This window comes from Bos taurus, chromosome 10, assembly GCF_002263795.3.
Source record: "Bos taurus isolate L1 Dominette 01449 registration number 42190680 breed Hereford chromosome 10, ARS-UCD2.0, whole genome shotgun sequence".
Classification (NCBI taxonomy): domain Eukaryota; kingdom Metazoa; phylum Chordata; class Mammalia; order Artiodactyla; family Bovidae; genus Bos; species Bos taurus.
The window spans coordinates 11,039,925-11,063,630 of NC_037337.1; the positions used below are offsets into that span (position 1 = coordinate 11,039,925).

The 23,706-nt window shown below is 47.7% G+C and overlaps 1 protein-coding gene across 2 annotated transcripts in view; it reads left to right on the forward strand.

Annotated features, from left to right (window-relative positions):
- Positions 1-20,215, forward strand: part of THBS4 (thrombospondin 4) — a 233,753-nt gene extending 213,538 nt beyond the window's left edge. Inside the window, exons 12-25 of one of the 2 annotated variants that reach the window (XM_059890619.1) lie at positions 263-331; positions 2,820-2,972; positions 6,028-6,132; positions 6,711-6,818; positions 7,132-7,291; positions 8,716-8,834; positions 9,708-9,760; positions 12,653-12,846; positions 13,700-13,878; positions 15,450-15,498; positions 15,596-15,792; positions 16,388-16,560; positions 19,291-19,430; positions 19,989-20,215. In XM_059890619.1, the coding sequence (XP_059746602.1) occupies positions 263-331; positions 2,820-2,972; positions 6,028-6,132; positions 6,711-6,818; positions 7,132-7,291; positions 8,716-8,834; positions 9,708-9,760; positions 12,653-12,846; positions 13,700-13,878; positions 15,450-15,498; positions 15,596-15,792; positions 16,388-16,560; positions 19,291-19,430; positions 19,989-20,050 (1,761 nt within the window). In that variant the 3' untranslated portion in view covers positions 20,051-20,215. 2 annotated transcript variants of the gene reach the window in all.
- The last annotated feature ends 3,491 nt before the right edge of the window (positions 20,216-23,706 follow it).

Sequence of the window (23,706 nt, forward strand, 5' to 3'; positions counted from 1 at the left end):
AAAGCAGAACCTTCCTGAAATTGTGGAGCAGATTAATCATGTTAAGTTTCTGAACAACTTTAAATACCAAGGAGTCAGCTATCACTTGGAATTAGGTTGAGCTCAGACCAAAGCAAACACAGGGAGATGGCCAAAACAGTGCTCTGATGACCAGCCACTCTGAAAGTCCATGTTGTCGCTTCAACCAAAGATGTCAGAACAAAGCAAAATGTATTTGCCTGTCTACTTAAACAGTGTGTCTCTTTCAACCCTTCCACACTAGGTCTGCACTGATATTGATGAGTGTCGAAACGGAGCATGTGTTCTTAATTCTATCTGTATTAACACTTTGGTAAGTATGTTTCATGGCTCTTGTTATTGATGACCAGTTATTAAAACAAGTGTGTGTCTATAAATCATAACCCCAAGGCAGTAGAGAACATATGGGCATAATATATTTGATTTGCAAATGAGGATAAAAGTTTGTGCTGAGGGGCTTCCCCGGTGGTCCAGTGGTTAAGACTCGACACTTTCAATGCAGGGGTTACAGGTTCAATCCATGGTTGAGGAACTAAGATCTCACATGCTGTGCAGCATGGCCAAAAAATAAAAAGTTTTGTGCTGAAAAAGTTTTTACTATAAGAGTAATGGATAAGTAATTTTTTCTATAAGAATAACTTTATGATGGAATTCCCTGACAGTCCAGTGGTTAGGAGTCTGCGCTTTCAGCGTTGAGGGCACAGGTTCAGTCCCCGGTCTGGGAACTAAGATCTCACAAGCAAGAGTAGCATGTCCAAAATAATCTTTTTCAAAATGCCAAACTTGTTCTTTACCATCTCTCAAAGTTGCAGTGTTGGGCTTTTGGATGAATGTTTATTTAATAAAATATTATCATTCTTATATTTTTTAAATAGGAAGAGCTTCTTAGTTTTGTATTAATAGTTCAGTATTCCAGAATAGGCATTTTACTGGTGACAATTCCCAAATAGTATTCATTGTTTTTATAGAACTTCTCAAAAGTCATTTGTATTAAATTAAACTGCTTAACACTTAGGGGTCTAAATTTTAACTCTTTGGAAAAGGGCTTTATTTCTGGAAGTTCCTGTTGACTCTTTCAAGGTGGTAGATGTAGCAGAGTAGACTGTCAGGAAAGAACTGGTGCCTCCAGCTACCGCTGCTTCTCGCTTCCCTGGTGGTTCAGCAGTAAAAAAGAATCCACCTGCCAATGAAGGAGATGTGGGTTCAATCCCTGGGTCAGAAGATCCCCTGGAGAAGGAAATAGCAACCCACTCCACATACTCTTGCCTCAGAAATCCCATGGACCGAGGAGCCCAGTGGGCTACAGTCTGTGGGGTCACAAAGAGTAGGATACGACTGAGCAACTAAACAACATCACTGCTTCTCACTTACTGTGTGTTCCTGGGAAAGGTTTTAATCTCTAGCTTCCTAGTTTCCTTATATGCCAAAGCATTTTATAAATATTGCCATTTACTTTAATCCTTACAACAATCTGTCAATAGGCACTATCATTATTCTCATTTTACAGCTGAAGGAGCTGAGGCCCAGTAAAGTTAAACAATTAGGCGAAGACCACACATCTCGTAAGACGTCCAGTTTGCCTGCAGAACCGTTTTTATTCACGACACTGCCTGCTAATATACTGGGACTTCCTGCTTCTTAGCCTTTTACCAGGAGAAAGCTAGTCTGCAGAAATAGATCTGGGAGACACTGACATGAAGGTGATAACTAAAGCCACCCTGGGAGAAGAAAAGTAGGCAGTGGAATTGTCTAGAAAGTAGAACTCTAGAGAACCTCAAAAATGAACAAGTAGGCGAAGGAAGACGAGCAGAGGAGCAAAGAAAAGCAGAGAACTGACCAAAGGCTATGGTCCAGTGAGGCTAACAGACCAAGAAACATCACTGGAGGGAATTTCCTGGCAGTCCAATGGTTAGGTCTCTTCCAGGGCCCAGGTTCAATCCCTGGTTAGGGAACTAAGATCCCACAAGCCCTGCGGTGCAGCAAAAAAAAAAAAAAAAAAAAGAACTTCCCTGGTGGTTCAGTGGCTAAGACTCCGTGTTCCCAATGCAGAAGGCCTGGGTTCTGTATCTGGTCAGAGAACTAGATCCCTCGTGGCACAACTGAAGATCGTGTATGCCACAGCTAAGTCCCCGCACAGCCAAATAAATATATTTTTAAAAATCACTGGAGAGCATCTTTTACGCTTAGTGATTAGGGAGTTGTGAATGACTAAAATCACTGAATTGTATTCTTTACATGGGTGTCTTTCATGGTATGTAAATTCTATCTCAGTAAAGCTGTCTTTGCCTTGGGAGTGCTATCCCAATGGACCTGACAGCTCATTTGCCAGGCTTCTTCCACACCAGCCCACCTCATCAAAAATCCTCAATGCTAGGCCACCAACAGTTCTCTGTCCATCACTTGATTAAAAAATAAATAAAAAATTTTTTTCTAACTTGCCTTTTAACCCAACCATATCCTTTGTCCCCAGGGTAAATTCTCTCTCTTTACCTCCCAGGACTTCGTTCAGGTTTTCACCCCATTCCTCCTTGCCCTCCACAGTGGAGCCAGCAAGACCAAGCGGCTCCCCAGCCAGCCTTCTTCTGCCTTTGGTTCTGTTCTCTTATGTCTCTGTGGCCATCTGTGGCTTCCAGTCTGCTCGTGTCTCCCTCAATATTCACACGATGTTATAAGACACGCACGTAACAGAAGCAGGCATGGGGCTCACTTCGTCCTGGCATCATCAGGTCCATGTACAAACAGACACCGTCATAGGCCCTTTGCTCCCAGGTCCGAGCATCGTCTCGCTCTGCTCCTTGCAGGGATCTTATCGCTGTGGGCCTTGCAAACCAGGGTACATCGGTGATCAGATGAGGGGATGCAAAATGGAAAGAAACTGCAGAGATCCAGAACTGAACCCTTGCAGTGTGAACGCCCAGTGCATCGAAGAGAGGCAGGGGGATGTGACGTGCGTGGTAAGTCATCTGCTGCTTGCTTTGTCGTTTTCTCCCTTCCCTTTGAACCACCACCGCTCTCTGGTTTCTGCTTGCTTCAGAGTAAAAGTACTCAAAAACGAAAGCAATTCCATCAAAATAAACGAAGGATGTGGCTGTAACAGAGGCAGCTGAAGTTTGTGGAGAGCAATCTGAAGTCACCTAACCATCAGCCACCTTTGCACTCTCTTGGCCGTGGGTCAACACCATTTTCTTGAGCATGCTGGTGGTGGAGCCCCAGCTCCCATACAGCCTCTGTGGGAGGCCCAGGAGGTGAGCCCCAAGACTCGGGGGAGACGCCTTCCCTCGACTAGTCCCTCGATAAGCTGCTGGTTTACATGAGCACACTTCCCTTCCTCACTGTCCTCGCCCTGAGGACGTCCAATTTCCAAGTCTGGCCTAACACTCTGGGAGATGAACTGCCCTGGAGGGGTGGCGAGCTGCTGTCAGAAACCCTGGGAGTAAACCCTCCACCTTCCACAGCACCCGCTCTTCTCTGTGCCCGCCTCTGCCAGGCTCAGGAGGAGCTCGGTGGGTGCTCACTCTCCTTCCCGTGCAGCTCCCGGCCCTGGAACTGCCTGGGGAGGGGAGGCCGGAGAAGAGGTCAGGGCACTTCAGCCTCGCGAGGGTCTCCCACCACTCAGGTGTAGAGTGGGCCCTTGGTGAGGAATGGAGCTTGTTACTGCCATCTGCCCCCAAACCCCAGCCCCGGAGTCCTGGGGCAGGAGTGGGGGCTTCTAGACATGGCTAAATAATCCGTCTTCAGCTGTTCACTTCCTGCTTCCTCCCCGGGGAGCCAGGCCCCTTAGAGTCTGGTGTAGCAGTCAGCCTGAGCAGCAGGATAGATTCTGGGAGACTTCTCCCTTCTTCATACCTCAGACTTCTTTACCTTTTTGTTCTCAAAATTTTCTACTATGAGCATATGGCTTTCAAATAGGAAGAATGAGGAGAATCAAAACCAAGTTAAAGAAATAACTATAATACCATCCCCTCTCTCCAGTGGTACAAGTAATTTGTACAAGGTACTGACAAGGGAACGAGCTGGGTTGAAGGGGGAGAAAAAAACCAACAATTTCTTTAATTCCTATCAATGGGGCTTGTTTATTCCCATTGAGAGGCAAGCATATATCTATGTTTAAATCCTCATCTTTTGTGAACAAATTAACGACTCCCCTGGGATGGTGGGTGATGGGGCTCTTAATGTGTTTTTGAATTTGTAATAAGGCACAGCGACAGATGGTGAAGGATTAATACACTTGGAGTGACTACTAAAATAATTTAATCTGTCAGAAAATGGCTCATTAAAAACGTATTTGTTCCTAGAGGAAATTTTTTCTTCATTAAAATGAGTCAAGGACGATACCCCCATGGCTGTGCTTTCCAGGCCTTCTAAAGGCCCTACTGAAACAACTGAGCGGAAATAAGGGTAGTTACGGGAGGGGTGTCTTTGGAACCCTGCCTTCCATGTCTCTGGTTGCAGAAGAGGGGTGCATGTGATTGAGAACAGACAGGCTGCAGCCTAGGAAGTCACTGGTCTTAAATCACCTCATCTTGATTAATGAGGGCAGGAAATTTAACGTTAACTAGTGTCAAGCTTCTCTTCCCTTGGCCCTGACGCTGTTCCCCAGACTCTTACCCACCTCCCTCCCCACCTCACTGGTTCCTTGTCACTTTCCAGGCCGCCCTGTCCCTTGTTCCTTCTTCTGTTCTGCCTGTCCCTTCAGGTACCGATCCTGCTCCTGGGCTGAGCTCCCAGGTACCACCTCGTACCCCAGACGCCCTTATGGAAGGATTGCCTTTCTCTTAGGTTTATCATTATCTTTTAACCAGGCCCACTAGGATATGGATATGAGGGGAGAACTCATGTTAACCAAATACATATGGCAGAAGACATTGAACTGGGACAGTCTTGAGTTCAAGTCCCAGCCCTGAGACCTTGGGCAAGAAGGGACTTCGCTGCTCTAAGTTGACTCTTTTGTAAAATTGGGTATTGATGACCTTGCATCATCACTGTAAGGACTGGAGAAAATGCCTTTAGAGTCTGGTCTGGAATAACTGTTACTTTAATGCCTATTCTACTAGCAGTGAAGGCTTCCCCTCAGCAGCTGGTGGTGGCAGGGAACTTGGGTAGACTTTTTCAGAGGAATGGAGAACGCACAGACCCAGCAATGCACCTGTGGGAACCTTCTCCTGTTAGGGGATATGAACAGAGGTTAAGCACCTTAGAAGGTTCCCTGTGTGGTGGAAATTGATCTAGAAGACCGTTAGATACAGAGATATGGGGCCAGGATGATAAGGAAAGTGCCTCAACAGCCTCTCTCCCGATGCGTGCATTTATTTCCACTGGAGAATGTTTTGACAGTAATCCCAAATTACAAATATTAATACAAATAAATACCCTTTGAACCAGGAATTTCACACTAAGAAACCAGAAGGTCAAATGTACTAGAATTTGTCAAATGTGCAGAAGGACAAATGTACTAGAATTCTTTGTGGCAGCATTGTTTGCAATAGAAAAAGGTTTTAACAACTTGACACCCACCAGTAGGGGACTAGTTGAATTAATTAAGGCACATGTATTCCAATTTATGTATAATAGATCTGTGCCCATTAAAAAGAATGACACAAATCTACATGCAGTGATATGGAAAGGGTCCCAAGATGTAATATAAATTTTTAGAACTCAAGGTGCAGAGTAGTATACATGTGTGCTACCAGTTGTGCTAAAGGACAAAAAAAAAAAAGGAAAAGAATATGTGTTTGCTGGTCTCTGCCCAGCATGTCTCTGGAAGTATTCAAAAGAGTGGTTTGCCTGGATTCATGAGCCCAGGAGCAGGAGGGAGCTTTCACTCTGCCTTTGTATCTTTTGAATTTTGAACCATTAGACTACAATATTCAAAACACAGCTTAATAGTTTTAAAATCCTCCCCACAAAGCCTCCTGGCTCTGGGCCTGTGTACAGGAGCAGAGGCCCTTGTAAGCCCCAGCCTCCCACCAGGCTCAGCGCCTGGGCTTTTGACAGGCTTTCTTTTCACAGTGTGGGGTCGGCTGGGCTGGTGACGGCTACATCTGTGGAAAGGATGTGGACATTGACAGTTACCCTGATGAGGAGCTGCCATGCTCGGCCAGAAACTGCAAAAAGGTGAGGGGGACGAGCAGGAGAAGACACACGCAGACACACGCGCGAGCACATATGCACACTCGCTCTGTGGCTTTCCAGAGCCACATCTTATATCAGGGAGGGGTTCTGTGGGTTCCATTCAGAATGTATTTTTAAAGTAGCTGCATCTCAAATGTAGCAAAACAGCCATTGACAGTAAAGTCAGATAGGTACAAAGTGTGTTGAGGTCAGAAATAGTTTTTGAATTAGATGGAGATGGGGTGGGGAAATGGGGAGAAGTTGGTAAAAGGGTACAAACTGTCCATTATGAGGTGAATGAGATCTGTGGATCTAATGTAGTTAACACTGTATTGTATGCTTGAAATTTGCTAAGGGTAGAACTTAACATATTCTCAGCAAAATAAAGGTAGGGATAAATATGTAAGGTGACAGATATGTTAATGAAATCAGTGGAGGCATCACTTCATAATATATACATGTATCAAATTATCACATTATACATTTTAAATGTCTTGCCATTTTGTCAGTTAAAATACCTCAGTAAAGCTGAAAAAAAGACAAACGTACATGTCCCTCTGAGCTGTGTTTCTCCAACTTAGGACAACTGCAAGTATGTGCCAAATTCTGGCCAAGAAGATGCAGACAGGGATGGCATTGGAGACGCCTGTGATGATGATGCTGATGGAGACGGGATCCTGAATGAGCAGGTAGGCACCTGCTTTGCTGGGAGGGTCTGGGAATGGCCACGCGCCAGAGATGGTAGAAGAAAGTCCATGAAGTTCACTGTTTATATGAATCATCCCAAATGTCCATTTCCATGCCTGTGTTTCCACAGCACTGTAACTTTTTCTTCTAAGATTCCAAAATGTTTAAAATACAAAACTGAGGAGCTTTGACCGCCTGAGGTCTGACATCTCGTGCCAGCAGCAGGGGGGTGGGGTGGGAGGAGGTTGACTGGCATCCACCACAGGACCAGGCACACAGGCGGTCTCAGTAAATGTCGGTCTCGGGATCCTTTAGGATAACTGTGTCCTGACCCACAACGTGGACCAGAGGAACAGTGACAAAGACATCTTTGGGGATGCCTGTGATAACTGCCGGAACGTGCTGAATAATGACCAGAAAGACACTGATGGGGATGGGAAAGGAGATGCCTGTGATGACGACATGGATGGGGACGGTGGGTTTGCCTCGCGTTGTCTTTTCCTTGGGACCTATCTGTGCTTTTCTCCTTGTTCTCTCTTATGAGCAGGAACAGAATTGCTGATTCTGAAGGCCTTCCTTCTCTGGGGGGTTCTACATGGCCTGAGCCTGGGGGACCCCAGGTCCACTTATTTTTGTCTACTTATTTCTCCCATGTTTAATAACCTTCATGCTCCAGGAACTCAACATCATTGCCAGAAGCTGTAGGAATCCCTTCAAGCAGTGTCTTGTCAAGGCTGTATCTTTGGAAGACATCTGTCTTCTCAGACTACAGCTTCCTCCCTCCCACCATCCTTCTCAAGCATAAGAGCCCTAGAAGTGGAAGATTGAGGGAGAGGGGCAGAGCAGGATCAAGCACTGCAGCCCCAGGTCAGGCTCCTCATGCAGAGAATCAGGTCTTTTCCCAGAGAGTGGAAAGGGCCATCAGGCAGGTGGCTGCACCAGCCAGCTCCAGGGTCCACTGAAGGGCCTCATACTTTGGTCTGTGTGAGTAGCACCCCTGGAGAACAATTCTAGAGCTCTGCAGGCCATAAGGAAGGACATTTGTTTCTGTATAGCTCCCATAAAACACAGATGATTGTCATCAAAGTATAGGCTGGATCTGATCATTTCTGAAAAACATATCACTTTATAGGACCTTGAAGGAATATCCTTTTAGAAATACACTATACCCACCAACACCCTACTCCAGAAAATTCACACCTCTCTAAAATGCAACCTTACCTTCTATAAGCCGGACAGCTGGTAAACCAGCTCAGCAAAATGAACAGAAAAGGCCCTGAGTTGTAGCATTTGCATTTCCATGATATAAATACCACTCCCACCATCCCTGGTTCCAAGGTACCAAGAGGAGATGACACAATTGAACAGGAAGCTGGGGAGAAATGGTGTGAAGGGCCTGACTCCAGCCCACCACCGCCCAAGCCCTGGGGCCCTGGTAGTAACAGACCCACGAGCTCCTCCCTCCCCAGGCTTGGCCCTCTTGCTGCCTCATCTGGTCACAGTGATAGCCCTCAACACCTTGGACAGATTCTAACTCGCTGGATAAATGCCACAAGTCACTGTTCGTTTTTGAGCCTCCCAGAATTCATCCTTTGATGTTACCTCAAGATAACTGCACCCCTGGAGAAGGGAATGGCTACTGACTCCAGTGTTCTTGCCTGGAAAATCCCATGGACAGAGGAGCCTGGCGGGGCTACAGTCCAGGGGTCACAGAGAGTTGGACATGACTGAGCACGCACACACAGCAGATAACTGCTGGAAGGGGTAGTGCTCCCCGAGGATGGCCTGGGCGGATGCCACTCCCCGCGTGCTGGCCTAATCACTACAACTCCTGAAAGTCTGTGCTCCAGACCTTTTGGTGACGTTCGCCTGACTCAGGGAAACATTCCTCTCTTGAAGGAATAAAAAACATCCTGGACAACTGCCAGAAAGTTCCCAATAGTGACCAAGAAGACAGAGACGGTGACGGTGTGGGGGATGCCTGTGACAGCTGTCCTGAGGTCAGCAACCCAAACCAGGTTAGTAGGACCCAAGGGAAGCCGAACCCCAGGCTGAGCGCCCCGTGCAAAGAGGCACTTTAAGACCAGCATCTGGAAGAACCCAGGAGAGCCCACCAGCCCCGTTTGCTGCTGCTCCCTTCCTCCTAACAGCAGAGGTGATAATGTTGTATACGTAGGACTGGAGGTGATGAGAGGGACACTGCAGGACATCTGGGGCCCTCTGACTCATCTCACAGGCTGTAGAGTCCCTCTGATGTCAGTCCTAGGAATCTAAGGATGCCCAGAACAAGTTTTTTTTTTTCCTGCTGAAAGGAAAATGTAACGGAAATTAACTATGGGGAGCCTCATGTCCCTTTCATCCCCAAACCCCTGTGTATGGACATTTCAGATTAGGTTCAATCAGCGATGTGCAGTTTCTCTTCTCTCTCCTCCTTCCTGTCTGGATCCTTGGGTGTGATGTGTCACATATTTTGAAAGGCCTGGGAAGGGGTCGTCATTGTTGCCCTCTGACTCACTCCTGTTCTGGCTCCGCTCCAAAATACAGAAGCAAAGCAAAACCTGCTTGCTTCATCCTCGTGTCTGTGGTTGGCCCCCTTCCGACCTGTGCCGGAGGGCCGCGTCTGCACCTGCCCCCACACTGCCCCGGCGCCCTTCTCCAGTCAGCTCATCTGGTGTGTAGGCAGCCCGTCCTTGGAGCTTGATATTTTGGAAGGCTTTTTTGAAAATTCAGCATTGTGCCTACACCAATATGGTGTTGTCCTTTTGCAGCTTGCACCACCCCAATTTCAAAGAAATAATTCCTGAGATCCAGTGATGATGGGCCAGGCCTGCCTTCTCCGGAATGTTCTGTGCAGGCCTAGGGATAAATAACACGTTCTGTTCCCTTTGCAGTCTGACGTGGATAATGATCTGGTTGGGGACTCCTGTGACACCAATCAGGACAGGTATGGCATGTCTCCCAACTGCATAGGACCAGATGAAAAATCCAGAGGGAGTTTTCTCTCTCAGAGCTTTCTGCTGCTACCATGCTTTGGGGGCTCTCTGGGTAGATTGAGTTGCTAGAGGAACAATGGCTGTCTTTGGTCAGGGTCACTGCACCTCTGTGGATGGGGGAGTTGACTGTATCTCCACATGGATGGGCCACGAGGCACTTGAGCAACTGAGACTCCATCACAGGAGAGGCTGTGTGGCATCCCTTGTTAGAGATGGGCTCTGGAGCAACACACCTGGATGTAAATCCCAGTTCTCCACTTAACACATCAGCTAAGGCAATGGCACCCCACTCCAGTACTCTTGCCTGGAAAATCCCATGGATGGAGGAGCTTGGTGGGCTACAGTCCATGGGGTCGGCTAAGAGTCGGACACGACTGAGCAACTTCACTTTCACTTTTCACTTTCATGCATTGGAGAAGGAAATGGCAACCCACTCCAGTGTTCTTGCCTGGAGAATCCCAGGGACGGGGGAGCCTGGTAGGCTGCCGTCTATGGGGTCGCACAGAGTTGGACACGGCTGAAGCGACTTAGCAGCAGCAGCAGCCCCAGCAGCAGCAACCTTACACATCAGCTGCCCATCTCTCTGTGCCTCCATTTCCTCATCTGTAAAATGGGGCTAAAACTGGAATGTAGCTCTTAGGACTGTTGTGAAGGTTGAGCTAGTTTATGGAAAGTACATATCACAGTTTCTGTTACATGGATATTAGCTCTTTTGCTATTGTGTGTTCTTTCAGCTCAGGGAAGCTTCACCATCAGCCCCAAATAGAGAGCTGCCAGCTTGCTGAGAGATCTTTGTGATTTCATTGTCTCTGGAATCGTTTCATTCAGTCTTCTTGGGTGGAATTGTTCTATGCAAATGAATGCTATCAGCCCTTCTCATCCCACATGGATGGAGGCCTATGTTAGGACAAAGAGCTGGATCTGATGCTATAAGAACATCAAAAACGTAGACATGGGCAGCTCTGCTAGAGGCACCTGCGGTCCGAGACTCTGGACCCTGTCATCTCCATAGGGAATCATAGGGGGAGCAGGACAGGGATGAGGGAGGGAAAGGGTCTGAAAGGCAAAAGGAACAAGGTAGCTTCCCTCCTCAACTTCTCCTTAGAGGCTGCCCTACAGCCAGCAGCTCTGAAGCCCAGCCTTGCTCAAGGATAGATCCTGTCAAGCCCCATCTCCATCCACGTGCTCCATGTCCTTGCTGTAGAGTACATGCTGGCTAAGTGAACGTCAGCATACTTCTCAGTCTGTCTCAATTTCTTCATCTGCAAAGTAGAGATAATTACATGCATCTTAAAAGTGATGGTGCAAATGAAAGATAATGTGGGTAAAGCTCCCGGCACAGTACTGGCCCCTGGGTGACCTGCAGAAAATGGTAAGTGAGGTATTTTTGTTCCCACAGCATGAGGAGAGGCGAGTCCGTGACAGGCTGACACAGGATATCTCTGTTGTTGAGTGGAAGGTGGGACTGGTACCCTGACAACTTCCCTCAGTGATGAGCATCACGAATGTTCCCTGTTGCAGGTCATCCTGCACTCTGATTGCCATCTGAGTGCTTTCTAAAATATCCTGTCCCACCAGCCTCTAGAAGTTGCCTAAAATAAATGACTCATTTGCTACATTTTAATTCCCACAGACTTGAGGACAGAAACTGCTTGGTTTTGCATAAAAACGTTCGGGGGTATATGGCATGGCTGCTGACGGCAGTAGCTCAGGCTTATGTTTTGGAAAACAGCCCTGCCACAGGCCCAGGAATCCCGCTGTTCGAGCCGACCTGACTTTCCCTGGGTCCCATCTGGGAAGCCTGGCCTAGAGGGCATGCACTGGTCCCTGGCCTCCTTTTCCCATCCCATTGTGGGGGTAGTTGCTGGCCCAGGATGGGCCATGGGTAGAACTGGTGAAAGGAATATCTGCTGTAATCCCGAGTAGTCATAGGAGGCCACTGTCCACTCAGGGAAGCTTGGGGACAGGGCACACTCTTCCCCTGGTGGCCATCAGGCCTGGAAAGAAATTGAGACTCAGAGACTGAGGAGTATGTTGAAGTCCACTTCTTGTGCACTCACAGCTGATGCTTCTCGGGTCTACTGGCCAGGCATGGTGAAGAGTATTAGAAAAGGAAACTCCATAGGGCCTCCCAAGGGCTAGGCCCCTGGAAGTGGTTTTTCATGAAAAAAATGTAATATGCACTATTCTAATCAGCCTTCAGTCTTCAAGCCTGCGAGGTGGGCTGTTACTGTCCTCATGGTACAGAGGGGTATGCCGAGCCACAGAGCGCCAAGTGTCATGTTGGGGCCACACGCACAGCTGGGCCAGGGCTCCCAGCCAGCACTTTGGCGCCCCTGCCCCTCCCTCTGTTCCGCTCCCAGAGTCTCTGCGGGGATCATAGTCGTGCCAGGGACTGAAAGGAGCATCTGGTCACAGAATCACAGAAATTGACCCTTATTTTGAATAGAAAAGATCTACTTGTTGCAACAGGTCGGGGAAGTAGGAAATGGTCTCTGAGGCCCATAAGGCAGCCTTATCTCAGGACCTGTGAAAGTTGCTCAGTCGTGTCTGACTCTGAGACCCCAAGGACTGCAGCCCGCCAGGCTCCTCTGTTCATGGAATCCTCCAGGCAAGAGTACTGGAGTGGGTTGCCATGCCCTCCAGGGGATCTTCCCAACCCAGGGAGCAAACCTGGGTTTCTTGCATTGCGGGCAGATTCTTTACTGTCTGAGCCACCAGGGAAGCTTGATAAAAGACCAAGCCTGGTTAAGACCCCAAACCCAAACCCCTCCTCCTAAGAACTGGGCTCCTCGTGTCCCCTGCTGAGCTGTGACGTAGCCCCTCCCTCCCTTCTCCCACAGCGACGGAGACGGGCACCAGGACAGCACAGACAACTGCCCCACCGTCATCAACAGTGCCCAGCTGGACACAGACAAGGATGGCATTGGTGACGAGTGTGACGATGATGACGACAACGACGGCATCCCAGACTTGGTACCCCCTGGCCCGGACAACTGCCGGCTCGTCCCCAACCCCGCCCAGGAGGACAGCAACAGTAAGCGGGCTCGGCCCAGGGCTCCCCTCAGCCAGGCTTACGGCGGCCCACCTCTGTCAGGGTCCAGCTCCTCCGAGCAGCCACAGCTTGTGTGGACAGGAGAGCCCTGGGAGCCACGCGTCTCCAGCTGTCAGAGGCGGGCACAGCCCTGGTCTGAGACCACATGGGGCAGGGAAGCAACCACACGCTCCCCCTTGGGGCCTGCCCACCCCTTTCACCAGTGTCCCAGCGGGAGCAGGAGGGAGAGGAGGCCAGGGCAGCACAGGCGGGGGTGGGGTTCACAGGCTCCGATGCCTGCAGGGGACAGGTGTGCACAGGGCCAGAAATGAGATGGCAGAGTTGTGAGCACGGTAAGCGTGCCCACGCCGCATACGCAAACTCACGTCTTGATACTAATACCATCCTGTTAGCTGGACAAAAGACACTTTGGGCTAGATTCAGCCTAAGGGTCACTGTAAATTATTCTGAGAGAGTGTCTGATGGCCATAATTTCCCTGCTCTTTATGTCATAGTCCAGAAAGTACCGCAGACATTTGCTTACGTAAGGTCAGACTTAAGATCCACCCGTCGTTGAGGTGCGATCCTAGAGGACACCCAGGGTTTCTTGTCAGGTCAGCTTTGAACAGTTACCCTCACGCTGCTGCTGGCAAGTCCTTCTGACTACCTGCAGTGGGGTTCAGCCACCCACCACCAGGATCCCAGGCCTGGCTCAGCCACAGCTGACTCCAGGACTTCTCTCTCCACGTAGGCTGAAGACCTAGCCCTGGCGCTGGGCTCTCTTTGGCTCCTGTCACAGAGGGGGGTGGCGTGGGGGTGGTGGGCATTACCCAGCTCCCCTCCTCCATTCCCTCAGGCGACGGAGTGGGAGACATCTGTGAGGCAGACTTTGACCAGGACCAGGTCATTGATCGGATAGACGTGTGCCCAGAGAACGCAGAGGTCACCCTGACCGACTTCAGGGCCTATCAGACCGTGGTCCTGGACCCTGAAGGGGATGCCCAGATCGACCCCAACTGGGTGGTCCTGAACCAGGTGAGTGCCATGGGGCTGGCGATGGCTCAGCTTTGCCTCTCAACACAGGCTTTTTTTTAAAACTAATTTTTATTGGAGTATAATTGCTTTATAATGTTGTGTTAGTTTCTGCTGTACAGCAAAGTGGATCACCTAGACATACACATATCCCCTCCCTTTGGCCCTTCTTCCCATTCAGGTCTGAGTAGAGTTCCCTGAGTAGGTTCTCACTAGTTATCCGTTTCATACACAGTATCACTAGTGTGTAGGTGTCAATCCCAGTCTCCCAGTTCCTCCCCGCAACACAGGCCCTTCTGAGAGAAGTGGGTTAGAGGGTGCCGACTGTGAGCCAGGCACTTTCCCACGTCACATTTATTCCCCACAACAGTCCTGTTGACGGAGCGCTTTAATTAGCCTCATTTTACAGATGTTGAGCTCGAGTCTTACAAAGCTTGAATGATTCCTCATGGTAAAATGGCAGGTAAGCAGCTGAGACTGCTGGATTTGGGGCCTAGGCAGTCTCCCATGCTCCCTAGACCCATGCTCCCAGTCTCTGCAGCAGGTGCCCCTGTGCGTTCGCCTCCTTGTGGAACTAAAGAAGGCAGGCACAGAGAGGCTTAGTAGACTTTCCAGCGTCACCCAGTAGGCCACATTCATTAAAAGCATATGTATGTTGGGCTGCCGTCTATGGGGTCACACAGAGTTGGACATGACTGAAGCAACTTAGCAGCAGCAGCATGCATTAATATACGACATTCGTTTTTCTCTTTCTGACTTACTTCACTCTGAATAACAGGCTCTAGGTTCATCCACCTCAGTTCAGCTGACTCAAATTTGTTCCTTTTTGTGGCTAGAAAAATGGTTACTGGTGAACCTATTTGCAGGGCAGGAGTAGAGGCACAGACACAGAGAACAGACTATGGACACGAGGGAGGGAGAAGAGGGGACAAACTGAGAGAGCAGCGCTGAGACATGTATATTACCATATGCAGAATAGATGGCTGGGGGGCACTGCTGTATAACACAGCCTAACCCCGTGTTCCACAGCCCAGAGGGGTGGGAGGGAGGTTCAGGAGGGAGGGGACCTATGTGTACTTACAGCTGATTCATGTTGTTGAATGGCAGAAACCTGGAGAAGGAAATGGCAAGCACTCCAGTATTCTTGCCTGGAAGATCTCAGGGACAGAGGAGGGTGGCGGGTACAGTCCATGGGGTTGCAGAGTCGGACACGACTGAGCAACTGAACAACAGCATGGCAGAAACCAGCACAGTATTGTAAAGCAATTATTCTCCAATTAAAAATTAAAAAAGAATTTTAAAGCGTATGTTCTCTAGTTAAGAGTCTATTGAATCAACTCAAGTGACAGTTTTAGCAAAACAGTTTCTACTCAGCACTGAGGTTTTGTTTTGTTGAAAAGTATATGTTTTCTTTGAGCATATAAGAAGGTAGGGCAGTTCTTCAAATAATGAAATCTTTACATGGAGCTCAGACATCACTGACTTCTCACCGGTGATGCCCGAGAATCTGAGCTTACTCGAGCTTATTCCATCCCCTCTGAGGTTAATCTTAACTCCTGCATTTCTCTCTGCAGGGCATGGAGATTGTGCAGACCATGAACAGCGATCCTGGCCTGGCAGTGGGTATGTCCAGGGCCTCAGTCACCACTTGTGTGGAATTCACTCTTTCCAGCTACCCGCGTGGCTTGTCTGTTTTTCTCATCTGCTTTGATCTTTACAGGGTACACGGCTTTTAATGGAGTTGACTTCGAAGGGACCTTCCACGTCAACACCCAGACGGACGATGACTACGCTGGCTTCATCTTTGGTTACCAGGACAGCTCCAGCTTCTACGTGGTCATGTGGAAGCAGACAGAGCAGACATACTGGCAGGCCACCCCATTCCGAGCTGTCGCGGAACCTGGCATTCAGCTCAAGGTACTCGTCTCCCTTTCTTCTGGGCCCTTCACCCTCCTTTTAAATTCTGTGTTCTCCTATATGGCATTCATTAATAGAAATCGATGCATTTGTGCTCAAATCTGGGAACTCTGCAGCCCATCCAGGGGGCCATGCCTTCGCTTCTTTGTAGGAGCTGCATGCTCCCCTCTGGGTGAGAACGTCTGACCCCAGAGGTGGGGAAGATTTAGGGGTACATCTTCAAGCACAGTCCCCTTGGAAACTGACTAATGTGTTTCCTCGGGTGGCCAACTTTGTACAGGAGGGCTGGGAAACCATGTCCGTCACTCCTGCTGGGAGGAAAGGCAGAGGTCAGAGCCCTCCTTGGCCAAATGTGGGGAGCGATGGGGCTGACAGCAGGGAAAGCACGGACCAAGGTAGTGGAATGCCGGCCAGTGCTGATCACTGAAGGCTGGGGATGACCACAGCAGAAATGGCATTGAAGCGTTTACGCCTTGTGTCCAGATTCAAGGCTGCCGGTTGCACCCATGAATCCCGACCCCATCACCTCCCCAGGGATACGGGATGCAGGAAGTGCGGTCTGTGTATCTAAGACCTTGCTCGTGTCGTTGTCCAGGCCGTGAAGTCCAAGACGGGTCCAGGGGAGCATCTCCGCAACTCGCTGTGGCACACGGGGGACACCAGTGACCAGGTCAGGCTGCTGTGGAAGGACTCCAGGAACGTGGGCTGGAAGGACAAGGTGTCCTACCGCTGGTTCCTGCAGCACCGGCCCCAGGTGGGCTACATCAGGTAGGCGCTGCGCCCCCTCCTCCCACATCTCAGAGCCTTCGCTTCCCTGAGCAGACAGCTCCCGAGGGTGAGCCAGGACCTCAGGCTCCCAGAAAAGAGGTAGGAGGAGGACACCCCGCTCAGACTGACCACCTGGATGGTAGGGCCACCTGGGGGGTAGAAGGACCTTCTGTGGGGGAGGCATGGGCACCAGAACAGTCTGCCCCTCTGACCCGTGTGAGGCGAGACTGACTCTCATCCACCGTCCTGTGTGGTCCCTCTGGACCCTGTATCATCACTTACCTCAGCATTTCGTGCTGCAGTGAGTCCCTCATGGTCTGATAAACTCCACAAGAGCAGCACCCATGTCTCATTTTATCTTGGTCTCCCCTGCGCCTGACATAGCAGTGACACATACTGCCCTCGGCATGAACTGACCCTCTTGTGAGCCCACGTTCTGCCTTACTTCCCTGTGAAAGTGTTAGTTGCTCAGTCAAGTCCGACTCTTTGCAAGCCCCTGGACTGTAGCCCACTGGACTCCTCTGTTCATGGGATTCTCCAGGCAAGAATACCGGAGTGGGTTGCCATGCCCTCCCCCAGTGAATCTTCCCCACCCAGGGATTGAACGTGGGTCTCCCACATTGCAGGCAAATTCTTTACCGTCTGAGTCACAAGGGAAGCCCTTGGAATTTCCCTGTAGGACTGTTTAAAAAAACAAACACCTATTCTCAGAAGCTAGGATGTCTTAGAACCACATCTTTGACATGTAGTCAATGTACTTTGGAGAAGAAAATGGCAACCCACTCTGGTATTCTTGCCTGGAGAATCCCAGGGACAGGAACCTAGTGGGCTGCCGTCTATGGGGTTGCACAGAGTCGGACACGACTGAAGTGACTTAGCAGCAGCAGCAGCAGCAGCAATGTACTTTCTTTCTCATTCCTCAGGCTTACAGATCCACACCAGCTTATGTAGCACTTCTTCAGGAAGAGGTGCTGATTGCATTTTCCTGACCGGGGCAGGAAAGCTGCCGAGTGGAAAAAAGGAAATCATGAAAGCTAATTCATACTTTGTCTTTCTTTGAGACTTTACACCAAAAGTGGTATCTGTCTAGAGGGAGGTTGTCATATTCTCAGCCCTATTAAGCTGCATGCCCCCTTTTTTATAACAAATATTTTGAAATGCAGCCTCTTCCATCCCAAATGAAGTCATAGAAAATATTACCTACCTGCATGATGTTAAGGATCAATCTGATCCCTAATGGAGAAATAAGATTTATAACAAAATCGTGTAAGTGCTTGGACACAACCGTAGCAGAACACACAGTGAGGCTGCTGCTGGCCCGTGTACCTAGAATCACTGCAGAGGTGATGTCCTGCTACAGCTCGTGGGTTGTGGCCACAACGTGGTATTGCCAGCAGTGTTGTGAATTTCTAAAATAATGAACAGCTACAGAGAAGGACAAATATCGTATGATACCTCTTACGTGTGGAGTCTAATAAAAGGGTACAAGTGAACTTTGTTACAAAACAGAAGCAGTAGATGTAGAAAACAACCTTATGGTTACCAGGGGGGAAAAGGATGGATTGGGAGGTCAGACCTGACATATGCACACGACTGTTTATAAAGTAGATAATAAGGACCTACCGTATAGCACAGGGAACTCTACTCAGTACTCTGTAATGTCCTTTATGGGAAAAGAATCTAAAAAGAGTGGACATAGGTATAACTGACCTACTTCGCAAAGACAACATTGTAAATCAACCATACTCCAATAAGATGAATAGGGAACAGCTTAATTTTTAAACAGGACAATGAAGTACAGTTGACTTGAACAATTCAGGGGGTGGTTCCCAGACCTGCAATGGACAAAAATCCACAGATGCTCAAGTCCCATGGTCGGCCTTCTGTATCTGTGGTTCATATCTGCAGATTCAACTACCCGCAGATCATGTAGTGAAATAGTATTTATGGGGGGAAAAAATCCACATATTAGTGTGCCCATGCAAACCTATGTTGTTTACGAGTCAAATGTACTCAACAGTTTATCAGTTTACCCTGGAAAAAAATCAGTTGATATTAGTGCAAAAATACTTGATATTCACACCTGAGTTGGGTTTTAAGCCCAGATAACTAGAAACAGGCCAAGGGTCTGTTCCTACCCAGGGGTCTGGAGGAGCACCCCAAAGGTGTCTGGATGCAGGACAGGTTTTCATAGTTCTCTCCAGGGCCTTGTAAGCCACCCAACATCCCTGCCTTCTGCCACTAAATGCCATGGTTACAGCCCCAAATGCCCCCCCACCCACATTTCTAAAATCCTACTTAGGGAATGCTGTTCCTCCCGAGGAAAATCATTGCTCCTGGATCCCAAAGAGCAGTGGTTTTTAAGTATGATGTCTGGACAGGGTAACTCACTGCACAGTGAAGTCACAAAGCCTCTTGGTCCTGGGTCGTATTGTGCTTTCTGATTCATCAGTGAGGACCCATTGAGTTGGACTCAGTGCCCAACCTCATCTAGGCCTTTCGAGGGACAGAAGAAGGGCAGATGTGAACAGGTGGTCCCTGACCTCATGGATCTCCCAGTCTAGCAGGGAAAGGGGAAAAGAGCAGCCAGAAGCACAGCCCAGGTCTGAGAAAAGTGGAAGATGAAACAGAGCAAAGACGTAGGTGGCCAAGAAGTAGGACCCCCTGTCTCCTGATGGGTGGTTCCTCCTGACCTTGGTTTGAAACCCACTCCGGCTGTGTTGTCCACAGGGTGCGATTTTATGAAGGCTCTGAGTTGGTGGCTGATTCTGGGGTCACCATAGACACCACCATGCGTGGAGGCCGGCTCGGCGTGTTCTGCTTCTCCCAGGAAAACATCATTTGGTCCAACCTGAAATATCGCTGCAATGGTAATGCACATTCTTGTTACTGAATAGTATTACTACTAGAAAAAAAAAAATCAAACAATGCCACCTTATTGTATAGCACACATCTCTCCCAGAAGCCGAAAGTCATGCCACATATTCCTGAAATCTGAGGGTCCCTCTGTGATCCAAGCAAAAGGCAGATCTCATGTTTCCTATTTGATAGATGAGGAGATGGAACCCTAGAGAATTAAACTATTAAACTGCTTGGCTTGGGACATAGGGTTCTGCGAGAGATGGAGGCAGATTTAATTGAGAGGCAGCCTTCATTTTCATATAGCTCAAACACAATCATAAACTCAAAACCCATTCTGCCTGCTCATTTTCTTTTGGCCTGTGAATGACGCTCCTGGGCTTTAAGCCAACAGTTCGCAAAGCTGCCTGAGGTAGAAAATGGCTGCGGGGTTGGGGAGTATGGGGGGTGGTTCTTTGGGGGCTTGTTGGGCGGGCTGACAGCGACCCCTACAGGATGCCTCCCAGCTCGAGATGCACTAGGGCTGGAGGGAGCCTTCCTAATGCCCCTGTGCCTGTCCCCCTTTGCAGACACCATCCCAGAGGACTTCCAAGAATTTCAGACCCAGAATTTTGATCGCCTGGATAAATAAATGGAGGACGCAATCCGTAACTGCTTTTCCAAACACTAAAGTCATATGTTTTTTAACCTCCTACAATTTTCTTTGTATTCAGTGTGGCTTTCTTTTTGCCCACCCAGATATACCAAACTTCTTATATGAATGTGGCAATAAAGAAGAGATGATTTCTAAAAACCATGTTACCCAGACATCACTCCCACGTGGCTCAGGCTTTGACGGGGACTCTGCTGTTCTCTGTGGAATCCACAGACAATCGCCAGGGGATCTTTCTTCCTCAGTCGTGAGGTTGACCATGTACATCAGTCAGAAGGCTCAGGCCAAAGGTCTCACCTTCTGTTTCTTTCACAGAGAAGCCTGACAGTTCCTCACCTCAGCAGCCTCCTTATTTGGGGTAAGGAACCTCAGAAACACTGCTCAGGGACACTATTCCTATGAAGACTTTTCCTGACCGATCCTGGGTCGTTTGTCCAATTCTTTCTTATACCCTCTCCACCCCACACGCCTTCCACCCAGACCTCTACCAGTACTTTCAACAATTGTGCTTTTTTATATATTTGGCTCCCCCTAGTGGAATGTCAGCTAATTGAGAATTAAAGGACCACGTCTTACTACAATCTATATGCTCTGAATACCTGGTATGGAGATTACCTGTCCATTTTTTGCTAGACGGCTGACTCTTAAGTAATAAGGACAATAATGTATATGGATATGAGCCCTCCTACAACTCAGAAAGCTGCTCACAACATACACTATCTATGGTGGTATCAGCAGCCTCACTTTATGTTCAGGACAGAAACTTGCCTGATTTTTACATTAGTTCTTCTCCCATTTCATTTGTAAGGCAAATGATCCAGGCAAATTTTTTAAATAAATTCCCTTAGATTTCTGTTTCAAGAAATATTGCTGGGCGGCAATATATTCTCCTATTCCAGAATTCCTGGAAATACCTTAAGTTATAAATAAAGGATAAACACTGTCACCATCATTTTATTATGATTTTGGTAGAAACTACAGTGGCATATGCATGACCGATGCAAGACATGGAGGATTTTGGTCCACCTCACACGTAAAGCCTACAGGTGTAGGTTGCTTCAAAAGTCGGGACTAGGGTCTTCGATCAGGGTCTTCAGTGACGGGACACAGCTTGGGCCTGTCCACCAACCCCCTGCTTGCTGACACTGTCTAATCGCCCAGGCAGACCCTGCTACAGGAGCCGCCTCCCAGGGTATCGGAGCTGCACTGCTACTGTGACACATCTATAGATCGATCCCAATTCAAAAGAGTCCAGGAAGGAGAAGTAAATTCGTATGGTTGGAGAATGTCATCTCTCAATCCTCCCCCCTTTTCCTTGCTTTTTGTGTCTCACTGAAAGGTTATTTCCTGAGCCCTAAGGCCTTCAGGAGCCCTCTGGCCCTCCTGGTCCTCCACCCACTCTATGGTATAGAGTATACCTTTATAGGTATAAAAGCTATTTTATACTGTAACATTTTAGTGCCCTTTCTCTGGAGGCCTTGGCACTTTACCAGGCGATATGTGATGAAGGCCAAAGACTCTCGGGGGATTTCATGCTAATCACTGAATTGCATGCCAAACCCTCTACCTTGAAATATTAATACACTCCTTTGTAAGAGGAAAATGTGTTAGTTGATCAGATATGGATGTTAATTTGAGCTGAAGTCTTATGGTATGTTGATCTGACTTTCAGTGACACTGGTGTACTTATCAGATCTGTCCTGTGCTCCTGTATTTCCCGTACACTTCCTCCCTGAGGCTGGCTGGACAAGGAGGCAGCCTCCCTGCTGGGCATTCCTCCCTAAAAGCAGTAGTCCACAGGAAAATCTCTAGATAATCAACACTTTGGTGGCTATGAACACGACAGTACCGTGGGCTCACAGGACATTTAGAACATAATTCCATACCTCGGAAGCCTATTACATTGCGTATGTAACTTTTGCCTTCCCACCAATTAGAGGGCAAAGTAGAACAGGTAGCCCCCCTGGTGTGTTTAAACCAGAGCATGCCAGTTCATGAGAGCTAGTCTTGGAAATTTTGTGAGCCGGCTGTTAAATCTGTTGAAAGTTTGAAATTAGCCATCATAGTATTTACACCACAGAAATCGGCAAACACTACAAATTAGATCTCCAGATTGCTGACTGCCAAGCATTTACCAACACACGACTGGGTACTCTTACCTTATTCCTAGTCATTCTTCATCATTGGAAGCTGGTGTAGAAAGCTTGAAACGTTCAGAAAACTTCTTGTTTAAGAAGCAGAGAAGTACTCCTAAAAGAAAACTTAGGAAAGAAGCTCTTTGATCTTGGCAATGACTTTTTTGGGGTATGATACCAAAAGCATAAACTACAAAAGCAAAAATCAACACACGGGACTATATCAAACTCACAAGTTCTGCACCAGAAAAGAAACAATTAACAAAATGAAAAAGACAATTTTGGGGAGAATGGGGGAAAAAATTTTGTAAACTGTATATTGGATAAGGGATTAATATCCAAAAATACATATATTGAAAAATGATTCAACTCAATAACAATGAAAACAATCCCGTTTTTAAATGAGCAGAGAACTAAATTGACAGTTTTCCAAAAAGACATCAAAACGGCCAACAGATACATGAAAAGATGTTCAACATCAGCAAGCATGAGAGAAATGCAAATCAAAACCACAGTGAGAGTCATCCCATCTATTAGAATGGCTATCATCAAAACGACAAGAGATGCTGGCCAGGATGTGGTGAAAAGAGAACCCTTATATACTGTTTGAATGTAAATTGGTCCAGCCACTATGGAAAACAGTATGCAGTTTCCTCAAAAAATTAAAAATAGATCTACCATAAGGTTCACCAATTCCAGTTCTCAGTATATATCAAGAGGAATGAAAATAGTATGTCAAAGCAACATATGCACTCCCATGTTTATTGCAGCATTATTCACAATAGCCAAGATATGGAAAGAACTTAAATGTCCAGTGGATGAATGGATAAAAAAAGATGTGGTACATAGACAATGGAATATTATTCAGGCACAAGAAAGGATCTCCTGCCATTTGTAGCAACATGGATGGACTTTGAGCATTATGCAAAGTCAGACACAGAAAGACAAATACTGAGATATCCCTTATATGTCAATCTAAAAAAGTTAAACTTTTGAAAAACAGAGTAAAATGGTAGTTACCAGTGGATGGGGAGTGAGGGGATAAGACTGCTATTGTTTAAGGATACAAATTTGCAGTGAGAAGTAAATAAGTCATAGAGATCCAATGCACGGTACAGTAAATATACACGAAAATATTGCACTCCAATCATCAAACCAACTGAGACTAAAACTTAATTATCCCAACCGCTAAAAAGAAATGATAATTACATAATATGATAGAGGTGCCAAATTCCACTGTAACAGCAATTACAACATACAAATGTATCAAATTAACACATTGTACACCTTAATTTCACACGTTACATGTCAAATAGATTCAATTTAAAACAGCAAAGAAGTGCGAAAGTTATGAAAATCAGGAAGCACTTGAGAGAGGCTAGTCAAATGGCAGATAAAAACCATAGGAACAGACTAGCGGGTGCCTCTTCCACCAGTCGCAACCCGGGACTTTTGAATGTTTATTCTCAACTTTAGGCTTCCCTGTTGTTCAGTTGGTAG